At 39.3% G+C, this 14,668-nt stretch overlaps 1 protein-coding gene across 5 annotated transcripts in view; it reads right to left on the bottom strand.

Annotated features, from left to right (window-relative positions):
- Ten-m (teneurin transmembrane protein Ten-m) overlaps positions 1-14,668 on the bottom strand; it is an 834,379-nt gene that overhangs the window by 586,667 nt on the left and 233,044 nt on the right. For all 5 annotated transcript variants that reach the window (XM_076807851.1, XM_076807850.1, XM_076807852.1 and 2 more), the window contains exon 2: positions 4,244-4,329. In XM_076807851.1, the coding sequence (XP_076663966.1) occupies positions 4,244-4,259 (16 nt within the window). In that variant the 5' untranslated portion in view covers positions 4,260-4,329. The remainder of the gene's footprint in view (positions 1-4,243; positions 4,330-14,668) is intronic.

The following is a 14,668-nucleotide window of genomic DNA, read 5'->3' as shown; positions in this document are numbered from 1 at the left end:
TCTGAGTTTCCTTTTATACCCTCGAAAGGAAGTTTCGATCGCAGGGTTATTCTCGGAGGGTCGCGATAGCACACGCTCAATCCAATATTCCAAATCGGGATGTATTATTGATCATGCAATATCGCCACTACACGGTCCCCTCGTGTTCAATGAAATGCCAATTCTTTTGGAAACTTAATATACTGGATGTCCTTAAAATTAGAATTTCATATCCATTTCAATTGTATGCTTCATTATGTTAATTGGTGTATTCGAATGTGGATATCTCCTTGCTAACGCGGATACATTCAATGTTTGTTAGTTCGAAGAGAAGCATTTGCAAACCTAAATTTGTGACATTTTTTTCATTAGCATGATTAGTAGAATAAGATAATAATGTTTGACCAATTATTTTATGAACAGTTTTGTTTCTTCGGTACATGGAAAATAACTAACTGATTATCCTGAAGGACATGCTGTAGAAACTTGCATTTATGGTTAATTTGTGAAGACTACTTTATAAAATACTTAATTGCAAAAACTTTATTAGACTTTTTAGACTTAAACTTCCTCGATGGCAAAGTATTTAATAATTACCGAAATGAAAAATGCTATAAGTGAATTTTACAACCATAAAGACAAGCATTCGGATTATATAGCAATAACAGGAGAATGTTATAACATTTTACCATATAATTCCATATTACCATATAGTACCCAATTCAAATTATAAATATACAAATTTATATAACGTCCATATATACACTACTCACGCAACGCACAAATTACAATACGAAAATTTAATTAACCACCAAACCAACCTAATCCAAAAAATCATTGGAACCATACCACCCAATAGCCTCGACAGAATTAAACATACGAAAGTTTAACACTCGTCCAATACACTCCACATCCTCTTCTTAGACCATCCACTTAATTTCCATTCGTATCCTCTGCCACCCCATGTTCCCGCAAAGTGGCCAACCAGACGAGAGTCAGGCTCGACAAAGAAAAGGACGTGGAATTCGTTGCGTGGCGATTTGAATCGGCTTGCCAGCGGTATGCATAATAGACAACACCGTATGCATTTGCATGTGAATGTCCATAAAGGCACGTATGCATTAGGAGGAGCATTGTAAGTGGGCTGTTCATCGCGAACAGGTAGGCGAGATAACGTCGCCTGTCAAATATGAGAACAATTAGGGGAGGGGGGAGGGGCACAGAAGAGGGTCAGGAGAAAACATCTTGACGGGCCAACCACACACGTGTCTTTTCACCCCCTCGGGACAAAGTGACCCTGGCGTTCGACGCGAGGAGGGCCTATACGTGGTGCTTCTACAATTAAAAACTCGTTCGGTTTACATAGACGCTTCCTGGTGACTTTTTGTTTGCCCACATAACGGCGGAGGGTCGCTGTCAGTCTTTTACATAATGGCTTTTCGAGCGAAATTAAATTCTTCGGGAACCCGTGCAGAGATCGCCGGTGATCATCGCGCTTGGATGTTTTCAGAGATGCTTTTGCGCCACGCTTTATCACTATTAATGGAGGATATTAAATATTTTGTACGATAATTTCAGAGCAGGTCCGTTCAAACTCTTCCAAAGTTGCGTTACATGGAAACGTGGGCTGTTAAAATGTTTTGTGGGTTTCGTCGGAGCGCAAGAGAATCTGATTCGGACACATCTGAGATGGAGTATTGTCGAGGAGGAAATAGGGAAGAAGTGTAGTTTGTGGTCAGAGGTGGTGTATGTGAATGTGAAAATGTTTGAGTGGTTTAAGGGGGGTAAATTAATACGTAACAGTAGTGGAACTGTTTTGTCGTGGGAAATATTTTTGTAATGGTTACAATGAATTTAATAATTATGGTAACAGTGGAGCTGTCTCAGTGCAAGTCTGGGAGGATTCTAAAGTGAGACCGAAGCTTATGACAAACTTTTTCTTCAAGAATTGATTCTTGTCTTTTAAAGTTTAACATTGCAGAGTTTCTATTTAATTGGGGAATAGTTTGTTTGAAATGTTTTTTACTGTGATTATAACAGTCCCAATTCTTGATATTTAAATTTGTTAAAAAATAAGTAGAACTACGATTGAATTTTTTTACAATATTTTATCCATTACATCGCCTGCTTCGTTTCTAACATCTTTAGATTCGTGACACTCCGAAGTTTTTGAAGTTCACGAATGAAGATTGAAGTACTTTGCAAAGATATAGATTTGTCAGAAAAAAATCGTTAAAATTTTTATCCTCTTTCAATCTATAAATAAAAATCTTATTTTTAGTCATTGCATTTATCTTTCAGTTTCAAATACCTTCTTTTTATCTTTTACTGATTCGTGATAATTAAAATTAGTTTGAATTTTTATATGATCAGAAGCCTTTGGTCTCCTAAATATCCATACACGAATAGCGGGAAGTATCGTCGAACTGAAATCAATGGCAATAGAATGTTATTATTTAAAACAAGAGGCTCGAAAGAAGTTTTGTTTTGCGCCAATTAACTTAAACAGAATTCCAAAAATACAGAATATAATATGTGAACGCTGCAGGCACGCGAAAAAGCTCTTAAATTTTACATTACCGGCCATCAACGGCGGGCAAAAAAATATCGGGTTTATATTTTAATATATTACGCGAACAGATTCGTTTCAATACGTTCGACCGATATAAATTCGTTTCATTCAAACTCTTCCGCTATTAATAAAATACGAAGCAAACATTGAAACGTGCCCGACGAGTTATTGACGCGTATTATCGTATTAATTTCAAACAACCTGTGAAACTGTCTAATAAACAAAAGGACAACCAACAAATACGCTGCAACGATCGAGAATCATAATAAACATCCAACCGTTCCACATTGCTATCACTTCTAATCAGAGTAGACAGGAGTTCGATACGGAAGTAGTAATTACGGGCGTAGTAATTACTGCCATCCTAATATAACTGGAAGTACAGGAAGTAGGATGTATTCGACAACAGTGATGATAAATTTGTTTGCTTTTTAATGTACATTAAACTAATTTGTTCTTTCTGTGAGCATTTCGTTAATAACTTCTGTATCAAATAAAAGTAAATATTTCTATCTCTCGTATGAATATTATAGCAGACACCATGGAGAATTTAATCAGACATTGTTCTTGCGAGTAAAACTGGAAAACATAAGAAAGGAAAGTTACCCTCTCGAGAACTATCTATGATTCTATGACATGATCTCGAAATTATCTGACGTCAGAAATCCAGAGAAATCAAACAATAGAAATTTCGACATATAAACTCATTTATCCTCAGACACTAATAAATAATCGTAACAACTTAACAAAAAAGGTAAATCCAAGTGCAAATAAACACCTTCCAAAAATATGAAAACCCTCTTCTTCCTAATTCACTCCATACACTTTCATTTCCTAAGAGGAGCGCATAAACTCTAGCAGTGGTGCACTCAGGATTTAACGTCGGGGTGAGCCGAGTTGAACGAATAAAAATATTTTTAATGCAAATACAGTAAAATTCATTAGGTGATTATAAAAATTGATTTAAAGAATAAAATCGAGTTTTCCTTTCTTTTTGCAAAGCTCTTGAATTACTTCAGTCGTGGTTACATTAATCTCCTTTTTTTCTCTTTCCTTGGGGGTGTCAGCTCCTCCCCCTCTGCGTGCGCCACTGAACTCTAGCGGTCAAAGCGCACAAAAATTCAAGCTTAAAATCTCGACACACGAGACAAGGGTGCCTGAAGCTTAAGGGAACATTTCCCGCTGCAGCTTCAAAGATATTGGGATGCCAATCGTTGCCGGCGCCACCCCGTATATTTGTCCCGCGGATAGAAGGAATCGGACACGTCTGCCTCGAGTCGTTTCTCCTCGTTAAGGGATTCCGTGGGTGGAGGGAGGAAGGCGAACGGAGAAGGCGTGCGGATTGCGGAAGCAGTCGCGAGCGTTTTCGCGCTTCGCAGCCGCAGAGCAGTTCGGGAGTTGCCATTCGGAGCACGTAGATTGCTAACCTAACTTGTTTAGCGGTTTTAGCGGTATTTGATTAGTTGAGTGAATTTCCGAACTGTTTCAGACCGTTCGCGCCAGCTTCGAGGGCTCCGCAGCGAGATCGGACCGGCGACAAACCTACGGCGAATTTTCCGCGTGCACACTGCCCTACGCGGCGTGTGTGTACAGCGGGGCAGGGCCTACCAACGCGCGGCATGCCCGCGGACACGATGGAAATTGTAAACCTGGAGGAATCGAGATTCGAGGATCAAATTCCGCGCAGCTTACCTTGAGAGTAGCTCATGTCCCTCTTTCATGTACCTCGATGGATACTCCTGGCCGGAGTCGCGATCGCAACGGATACACGCTACCACCTGAAACAGACATCGATTCCTGTGTTAAAGGTGCTGGAATTGACTGAAAAAATAATACTAAATTTTACATGCTTTACATATCTATGTCTGTCTACACGATGTTCATTGCAAACATGTTTGTACCACACAGAACACAAAGTTTTGCATTAAAGTTTTGCATAAAGCGCTGGGGTACCGCACTACCCCTGTGTCTGTTCTAGGGTTAAGTGGTTACGCCATCTTGGACGAAGCAAAGTTATTACCATTTTCGGATTTCTTTTTAGGGAGGGAATGAAATAAATGGAAAATTCAAGTACACACCGATTTTGCGATGTCTTAAATGTATTCTTTGCAATTGACACTTTTGTAAAAACAAAAATGCACTTCTTCTCCGCATGTTCACCATTTCGACACAAATGAGTGTTCATGGATGTACATATGTACTTCTTTAGTTTTAGGCATGTAGAAAATAAAATTTTGCTTTTTTTTTCTAGGTGAAACGGTATAGCTGTGACGTTAAACACCGCGGAAAATGTCGTTAGGCATAATGTCGCGTATCACGGCCCTGCTGCCGCCATTTTATACGGAAAAAATACGAATTTTTCCGTCGAGAGTTGTACAATAACAGGTTCATATTGAATTTTCCATTTATTTCAGTAGGCCCCTAAAAAAAATTGCCGAAAATGACTATTACTGTGCTTCCTCCGAGGTGGCCTGACCCCTTGAGGGGGGAGCCTGGTGTAGCGGGGCAAAGAAACCGATTTTGTTTTTGCATAAATCAATAGTTGAACATCACGATAATATGTTCCCAAAGTCGCAAAATGAAATTTGAAAAATTAAAGCGGATATAGCCGCTTTTGCTACGGAGCACTCGTGGAGTATCTCGAGAACAGTGAGAGATATCGAAAAGAGGTTTAAACAGAAGTTGCATCTTTTTTCTAAATCTACAAAATTGCGTAACAATAATTATCGAATTAAGGAGTGGTGTTGGGGGTAACTTGAAAAGTATGGATTTTCTCAATTATTTTTACACAGTTTTGTAGATAGAAAAAAATGCAAATTTTGATTAAACTTTTTTTTCGACATCTCTCATTGTTCTCGAGATACTTCACGAAAAAGAAAATTTTGAATTTTTTCAAGGGGTGATTTCACCCCGTAGAACCGCACTATGGCACCAACAAAGAATAGGTTTGTGTTATGGATGAACTCTACTTGTACACAAAGTTGCATAATTTTCTGAATTTCCGAGTTGTCTAACTTCCCTTGATAGATTGCCAAAGAATATGAAAATTTTAAGTTTCACTTAATGTGAGGAATTGTTAGGGTAGTGATGCACTCATGATTTTAGAACACTTTGTATAGATTAGTATACATATATTCCGCGATTTGTTAAGGAGTTCGTCTTGAACGTATTAACGTGCTGTGTCAGCAATAAAACCACTAATTCAACTACAAGATGTAGTTATACGTAAAGGTTGTCTGAAATGATTGCAACAGGTACTTTAATAATAATTCAAACGCGAGCAGAGGAAAATGAAAATTGCAAGAGAAATAATAATTAATCAATCACATCGAATAAACGTCACGGCTACACACAAAGCATGAAACGAATTTATCTGAAATCAATGTAGCCAGAAATTTGGATCGTCTGGAATAAATGTAATTATGATTGTGCTACAGTTAAATGATTAGCTCGAGAGTTATTTGTGATGGAATGTTGGACAGGCAGGAGAGAAGAAAGATTTAATTTGTTTCAACTCGTTGTTAACGGTTGAAACAAGTTTAGGAGCGATTTCAGGAAAATGCAATAAAGAAAAAGCCTGGCAATACTGATAGTAATTCGTACCAGTTTCCAGACTATTTGAGAAGCAATTTTGGAAACTATTATACCTTCAATTTACCCCTACAAGTTTATAGGCGATTTTTTCCCTGCCTGAGGTAATCGTATCTAACATGAGAACCACTTTCTCGATAATCTAGAATGGAGCTAATAATAATTTCAGAAGGTATATGAAATCTTCCATCAAACAACGCAATTCTTACGTTACTCTGTTCTTCTGAGTATAAAAGTTGGTCAATTTATCCTTCACCTGTTCACATTAGTCAAGTTACTTGACTTCAAGTCGGCTGAATTACTACATTACCAATGTGAACCTGTCATTTAATTGACTTGAAATATCTTTTCAGGTTTCTTTGAAGTTTCAAGTGAAGTAGAAATTCTTTCAACATTACTTGCCTTGAAATACAACTTGACTAATGTGAACGAGGCTGAATGAATCACTTTCAAGTCACCTTCGAAATACCAGTAGTTCGATATAGAATATTTCACCTGAAAGAATTCTTCAAAATTTTCACTTACACTACTTTCAATTTCAATGTACCTCTCATCCACAATTCCCTAATTCAGTATTTCCCAACCTTTTTTCCGCCCCGATCCCTTTTTATAATATTCAAATAACCTGCGACCTCCATATAAAGTGAGATAAATTTAATAATGTAACGAAAACATATTAAAACTAGATATTTCAGAATATAATTCTAACCTAATAATATTAAAAATACTCAAAAAACCGTGGCGAACCCCCAGAAAACACTTCGCGACCCACCCGGTTGGGAATCACTGCCCTAATTGTAAGTAGCAACTCTTACGGAGTGAGGATTAAACTCAACATTCTCACATAAATTCTCATAATTCGCATCATATTTTTCTAAACATCGACGCCCCATATTCTCGTTTACTGAAATCGTACCTTCTAAGCTTTTACGTTAGACGGTCAAGTCACAGTTCACTGAATCAATAATCCACCAATGAATGTGAACAGAGAAATTACCGATATTCATCAGCAATTTACCAACAACGTTATTGTCAGCAGCGTCTCCGTCCTGCAGCACTATCGATCAGCTGTTGCACGAAGTTCGTAACCCCTCCCGTCGTCATCTCGCTCGTCTTGCTCTCCACCCGCCTCCAATGCCGATTGGAAAATCGAAGTACCCACGAGGGTGGTTACGCAGACCCGTTAAACCCCCTTAGTGGTGGCAATATACGAGAAGGACTTATTGGCTAACTAAGCCAATACCACCGCGAACGACGTGTCCATCTGGCGAGCTAATTAGCAAATTATGAAACGAATTGGAGCGCTGCCTCTAATAACTCCTACGTATCGGGGTATTTTATTCGTTTCCCGACGCACGTAACGCTCGTTTATAGTCCGACATAATTGTGTGACGCGATCTCGCTACCGGTGGTGGAAAGTTGGTCTTGTGGATTTTATTATTCAAACGGTAGCCATCGTTGAACAAGCGAGCTGAAGGTTTGCTGGTTTCAGGTGGTGCTGGAATTAAGGTGGAAACACTGTCGCGAGGTGCCCCTAATTTCCTGAGAATTGACACTGAATGACGCGAGGGCATTGCATATGTACGAATGTACTTTAATCGTGGAAATTCATATCTAGTTTGTTGCTTGCAAAGTAAACGCTGGTGTCGGGATATTGAGTAGTTTACTTCTGTATTCTTATCTTCGTGGTTGTTTGTTCCGTCACGTTTCTCTTTTTATCTATTTTATCCTCGTTGGCAGTAACTTTCCAATATTTTATACAGAACTTTCTTTCAATTACCAAATCTAGCAAATTGACGACAGAAGAGAGTTCTCGAAATTTTACAGGTTCTAATTCGAAAATATAAGAAAATCTATCAATGTCAGATTTTGATAATAAAATTCCAAACACTTGCGAAATCTCTCTTGCAAGTGGTGCCATAATAGAAGTAACCTGTTATTCTCTCCTCAATTTAGGAATTCCTCATTCCTTCACCACGTCTTAACCAAATTGGGGGAACATACTTATTAAAATTCTTCAGCCGTAGGAATGTAACGTTGCTTGCTAACCAGATACGGATTTCGTACGCAGTGATTGCTGGGTGCCTGACAGCACTCGTTCCGATTGCTGGACACTTGATTAGCAGTTGTTTGGAGACATTCGTCTCCGTCGTACCCGCTGCCCGTCTAAGGAAGGATGATGTATAGAAAGACAATTAGAGGAAAGTGGAGGAAGTTGTCTCAGCAAATACCACTTAGGAAAATACAATTGGAACTGGTGGTAATCGAAGAATGCGTTTTGCGCCGCGACGGAGAATGGGTGGACGAAATAATCGGATAACGTGCGTCGTTCTAAGACACAAGGGTGGCACAGGGAACTCTGGGGGCGGAAATGTAAGAGGAGGAAAGGAGCACTTATGGGCGCGATTCGATACGCTGCAGATAAATTGATGCGGGATGGATTACGAAGGGAGTATATCGGATGTTCGGTAAAACGGTTCGGTGCAATCTGCGAGGAGGTGATTTGTTGTGGAAAAAAATAAGTACAAAATTACGGAATATTTGCTTCCTATTCGTCGTGCATAATGTAGTTTTTTGCAATCAGAAAGAATGAAGAATACGAGGGAATGCTTGAGAAAATTGAGTTTGAAAATATGTAAGGTTTGAGGGTGTACATTTTAAATGTTGAGTTTAGAAATATTTATTGGCTTTTATTGCTTTTATTTATCAGCTGCGTGGGGTCAAAGATTACTGTAATTTACAAGAATGTAAATACTTTCTCAAGCTTTTGTTTATTTTATGTCGTAAGTAATTATAAAAAATAGAATTGCAAGTAACGCAACTGATTTAATGTGCTTCGACTGAAAAATACACGTTAAAGGGAAATATTTTGAAGTACGGTCGAAAAATGATACTGAAAGTATAAAGTGTACCCATGCGTTTGCTTATATTCAGTTTTACGTTCATAAAAGTGTTTGCAAATATTTGAAACAAATACGCAAGATATTTTAGTTACCACTGCCATCGGGAATATTCTTTTTATGCTTTAAACAGGATATATATTTTAATTTGAGGTTGCCAGATTTTAGACAGATTATTTTTTCAAATAAAAACTACTTGAATCTTAGCATTTTAAATATAACAAATGCACGGTAATAACAAAAAGGGAATTTAGAATTTATGTTATTACAACTTGCCTGTAAGTAACGTTAATACTACCCTTTACTCATCATGTTAGCATCATATAATCGAGGGGTAAGTCCCCTCTTATCAAATTATGATACACTTGTCATAGTTTATATTGAACTTTCTCCGAATTCAGAGCAAGACACTCTAATTTCCTCAAAATTAGATATTTATGCATCATTCTTACAGTGCATGGACGTGGCAACATGTAACAAGGTTTTTGCTGAATTTACACGAAACCAATTGGCTGTTTTACGACTGCCATCTATATTTCAAGTTCACCAGAAACTTCTTGTAGTGGGAAATTAGCTCCCACAAGTTGATATTACATTAGTTTCGAAGTTAGAACTACTTTCTGCTCTTGTGCTGCACTAATGGAGCATTTTGTATATTCGACTTGTGAAGAGAATCTTTGGCACATCCTAATGGAATCACTTATTTAGATTCGAGTCTGAATTATAATGCTGCATACTACTAGTATACGACTTTGGACTTCTGATCCTTTAAATTGGAACTTCGAACCTATATGAAATCGAATTTAGTTGCTGTAACTCATTATTTAATACATATAGTCATTCACAAAGTATACATACTCTCCATTTTCACGGATTTTACAAAGTATGAGAATTTTAATACGGCTATTGGTATTAGATTGTTTTACAATACCTTGTCAGATAAAAGTAGCGCTACTTATCAGACCCTAAGAAATATAAGATACATTGTCATAGTTTCCAAAAATTCTACATTTCATTATATTACTCCTCCACTTGTTTAAGTAGAAGCTGAGGATATACATACACTACATGTATTAATTAAATACACATTAACTAACTTGACATATACGACAGTTAAGCATACAAAAAAGATTCACTTGCCATCAGCACTTATTTACAACTGTTGTTTCAAACGCTACAATTTTTTATTCAAATCCCCATCCATAAAACCTAGCATTCAACGAATCCTCTTCAAGTGCACCAATATTTGTGCCATTTTTTTTAACTGATACAAGTCCACTTTTTCTTGTTAATGGGTCACATAAATCTGTCACTAAAACTACATAGCCATTACCCACTTTTTCAAAACTGGCCGCACACCTAGGTACCGTTTAAAAAAAAGAACAGCCCATTCGACGAATTGCCATCGTTACAAAAGCTTCTCACCACTGTAAGTCACATTAAATTTCATTAAACGTCCTCACCACGATCATCGAAAAAACCAACGCATCAAACGCTGGTGCTGGTGATCTCGAGGATCCCTGGCGCGTATGAAAAGCCACGTTCCTTATCGTTGGACGGTCAGAATATTTTGCAGCATGAATTCCCTTACGCCTGGAGGCATGAATCGATCAATTTCCATGAACCTCCCAGAAAAGAGAACGAGCCCAGATGGTCCTGAGGAGGGGGCGTAAGGGGATGGAGCATTCAAAATGAATTCACGAAAGGTGGATAGGAATCTTTATCCAGAGGCCTGTTCGCGGCAATATGGGCGAATAAGGTTCGGCCATTTGCAGGATAAAAGGTTGGAGAAGGTTGGACGTCGGTACGTCAGGTATGTAGGCACCATGTAGGCCAGTCGACGGACTTTCCCCCGGTTGAAGTCGAGCCAAGAGGCGCTTGCGGGTAGGGATGGTCACGAGCACGAGAAAAATTGAATTATCATAAAGAAATTGCGTCCGAATATTTCGTCCGGTTCTATTGAATGCCAACGAGTAGATGAGAAGGCATCGATAGGTTTTCCAATATCGCCGCGGGGCCGCGCCCGCAGACTTGCATCGGGAATTTTAAGAATCAAGACCAACCTTAGGATATGGCAAGGCTCGACGCGTGTTGCACTTGTGTGCGTGTGTGCGCGGACCCGTACGTGCGTAAGCGCCTAGTTCTGGGGAGGAAATTGAAGAGAGAAAAGAAGGATTGGCCAGAGCTTGCTCTTTGAACCCTTTCGAGATGCGAGTTGCTCCTTGAATTGCCCCCTTCTATGGCCTGCAATAAGGGTGCAAGGTGAAAGGCGAAAGGTGAAAACTGAAAAGGCAACCGGGATTCAATTGTCACGAATCCTCGTTAAATTCTCGATCCTTTTTCCTTGGCCCCCATCGCTGGCCAGAGTTATCCTTTACGGTGGCAGGTTTCTCGTCCAACGCGGAGTTCTCCGGTCTGCTTATTTCACTCTAGTAGAGTGTATTATTGGTGATTTAATACTGAGATTGTTACTGGGATAATTGGGTAGGTGATGAGCGTGAATAAATTAGGTAACTATGTGGACGATGTTGGAATTGTAAGTTGAGGTAGGCATATCTACCACAGCATTTATAATACTTCCATTTCGTCAGTGAAAAATTTATAAATACAAAGGAATATATTAATAGATTAACGTTTATGAAGTGATTAATACCTCCACCTCTTCGGGGTGAATTAGTGGCATAAAAATAATGAAAAGTGTTCGTATAAACATTGGTCCTATGTGATCAAGTTTCCGAGTGACAGGCGGTTTTTCAATAATTCTCGTTGCAAATTGAATACCTCACTTGTGACCTTACTAACCAGGGTAAATGGTCCAATTACTGTCAGTGTCCCTATTACTATCACTTTATTTATTTTACTTGAGGGGGTAGGTACTCTAGTGTAACAGCTCGTTTTTCAACGCCATCTTTGAGAATTTATTTAATAAAAACTATAAGGTTATACTATCTCGTGTTTTGCCTGCATATTAAGGTATGTTTGATGTAATACTCAGATTTTTTTTATCTTTTTCATCGCACATATACATAGATATAGTCGGTGACGCAAGCTTCTTGAAAAAAATTCTTTTCCGACGGGCGTTGGTGTCGGAACTGTTCTAGTGCTATAAACTTATAGTCTTTGTTAAATAAATTCCCGGAGATGGCATTAAAAAACAGACAGTGGCACTACAGTACCCCCTTAATAAAAATGTGACGTATGAGGAATAGTGTTAAAAAAAAAATTATTAAATTGGGACTATTCTTCTTCTTCTCCTTCTTCTTCTTCTTTCTATTATTGTACACTATTATTTACACGGTAGGTTTATATTAAGTAAAATAAATAAATGGCAGTCATGGGGACTGGCAGGAATTGGGACATCTACCTATTTGCGACCACTTTCATAATGTTCTATAAATCATAACATTTTACCTTTCTGTAAAGACAAAGATCTATAAAACTGTTACGCTTCCCCAGCTTCTAACAAGAACCACTGCACCAGAAAACTGCGCGTAACTCGGAAACAAGGTGAAATCGTAATATCCCCAGTTCACCCTTAAATTCTGCCCACATCTTTTGAAACATCCTGTATATCGCAACGCGAGCCTCTGCGACAGCAGAATATTGTGTATCGTTTTGCGAGCGTTCCATCTTCCACCCAAAATTCGTCTTCGATTCCGCGACATCGACTCGTAATCCGGATGCGCATATCGATGTATCGCTTAATTTTAACGACGCCGGAAGCGTATATAATGTAAACTCAATACCTTGCAACGTGCACGGTGGTAGGCGCCATACGATCCGATCCTGGATACTGGCATCAAATCCCCGACACGACCATTATACGCTCATTTCAGGTTAATACTTGGCTGATGTTGGTGCATTGACCTAACGACCGACACCATCGGACATTAAGGTTGAGCACCCCTGAGCTTCATCGCGCAGGCATTGTCTGCCCTTATTTGCGGAGTTGGCGAGCAAATTATCCTGAGGATTTCGCTGGGGATATCGACGGTGTCGGACGTCTACAGAAAGCACGAAGAAATGTTTGCTCACGCTCGCCAACGTTGCGAGATGTCGACGGCTCGGAGCTGTGCTTCAGATCACGGTTCATGGAAATTGTTCTAATTTTCTGCGCGAATAATCGACCAACATTGCCTGTTTTTGTAGGAACAGGTGTAAAAATCGAATTGCGATTCTATTATGCCGTTTGAATAAGTTTGAGGGACAATTATTGAGGAATGTTTGAAGATGTACGAAGAATTGTATGAGAAACGTTCAGTAGTAACTCAAAATAAGTGTGAGAATTTGTTAATCGTTTTGACAAGATCGTGAATATAATGGTAATGTATTATCAATTGCTTGGATGTATTCAATATATTTATTTGCGACGTGATATTGTAATTGTTTAATCTCAAAGAGGATTTTTCTATGAGTTCAGTCGATGAAATTTGGCTCACTAAATTTGCCTGTACATGTGAAACACAGACACGTGTATGTTCTTGTATATTTAAGCAGGAGTAATCAATGTCTTAAATAATTTCTATGCTCAGAACACTCAGCAGTCGCAAAAACGAATTGTTCTAACAAAGAGAACGTCATCTAAAATACTTATAGTGGGACAGTTACTACGGGTCCAAACAGACCCAGCAATCGACTTCTCTATGATTGCTGGAACTATTGGCCGCCCCGAGGGTTAATAGCAGCTAATTTATGATAACTCAACTGTTACCTAATACCTCGAAGAAGTGAAGGATGATATTATTAACCACAAGTAGGCAAATTGAATACATATTCTTTTTTGTTTTTGTATCTATTCTTACTTGTACCTTGTATATCCTCCCTTTTGTTCAACAGGGCATTCTCCCATAAATAAATAAATAAATAAAGAAGACAAACAGTAAAATGTCCCCTTATATCTCCCCAAGATCTAATTAAAAGTCAAGAGGAACTAACATTCTTGACAATCCAGTATCACCCAAAAACTGCACAAGTAAACGAAGCACATTACATCCAAACGATCACACCCCCATACATCCACTAATGAAACCATTCACCGTGCCCCTCAATTACAGCAAGCTATCCTACCCACCCCCAGTGCAGACCTCCAGGAATCCAAGCTTTCAGAAAATTACACATCGCCGATCGTTCATCAAAGGGACGCGCGCTTCTTCCGCCGTCCGTATCCTCTGTAGCCGAAGAAACGCAAGGGGTGTTGAAAGTTGCCCGGAACTTTTCGCCCAAGTCCGAAGAGGCGGCGTATCCGCGGGCAGAAAAGGAGAAAAACGCGGAGGGGTAGGGAAAGTGCAGCGGGACTTTCTCATGGGCGAAAGAAACGAGGGAGGGTTCGAAGGCCGTGTCGCTAGCGAGTCGTTCCCCATCTGAAAACTCAGCCCTTCCTCGGCAGACAAGTAACTCCACCGGTCGTAAAATTTCCAGCCATCCCCTCCCTCCATGGGCAGTCGCCACGCGCCTATACTTTCGGTCGTTCCCTCCATAATTCGTAATTTAATTTCAGCAGTTCCTGTTTCGTCTTCGGCCATGCTCGGCCGGCGGACTGACGCTTTATTAGCGGTAACCGTCGCGTTGGCCCGCACATGTGCACCCGTGACTCATTGCAGCCACAAAAGCCCACCGCATCGTTAAG

Source organism: Andrena cerasifolii, chromosome 3 (assembly GCF_050908995.1).
Source record: "Andrena cerasifolii isolate SP2316 chromosome 3, iyAndCera1_principal, whole genome shotgun sequence".
Taxonomy (NCBI): domain Eukaryota; kingdom Metazoa; phylum Arthropoda; class Insecta; order Hymenoptera; family Andrenidae; genus Andrena; species Andrena cerasifolii.
The sequence above is the reverse complement of the archived record's forward strand: the minus strand, read 5'-3'. Positions and strand labels throughout refer to the sequence as shown.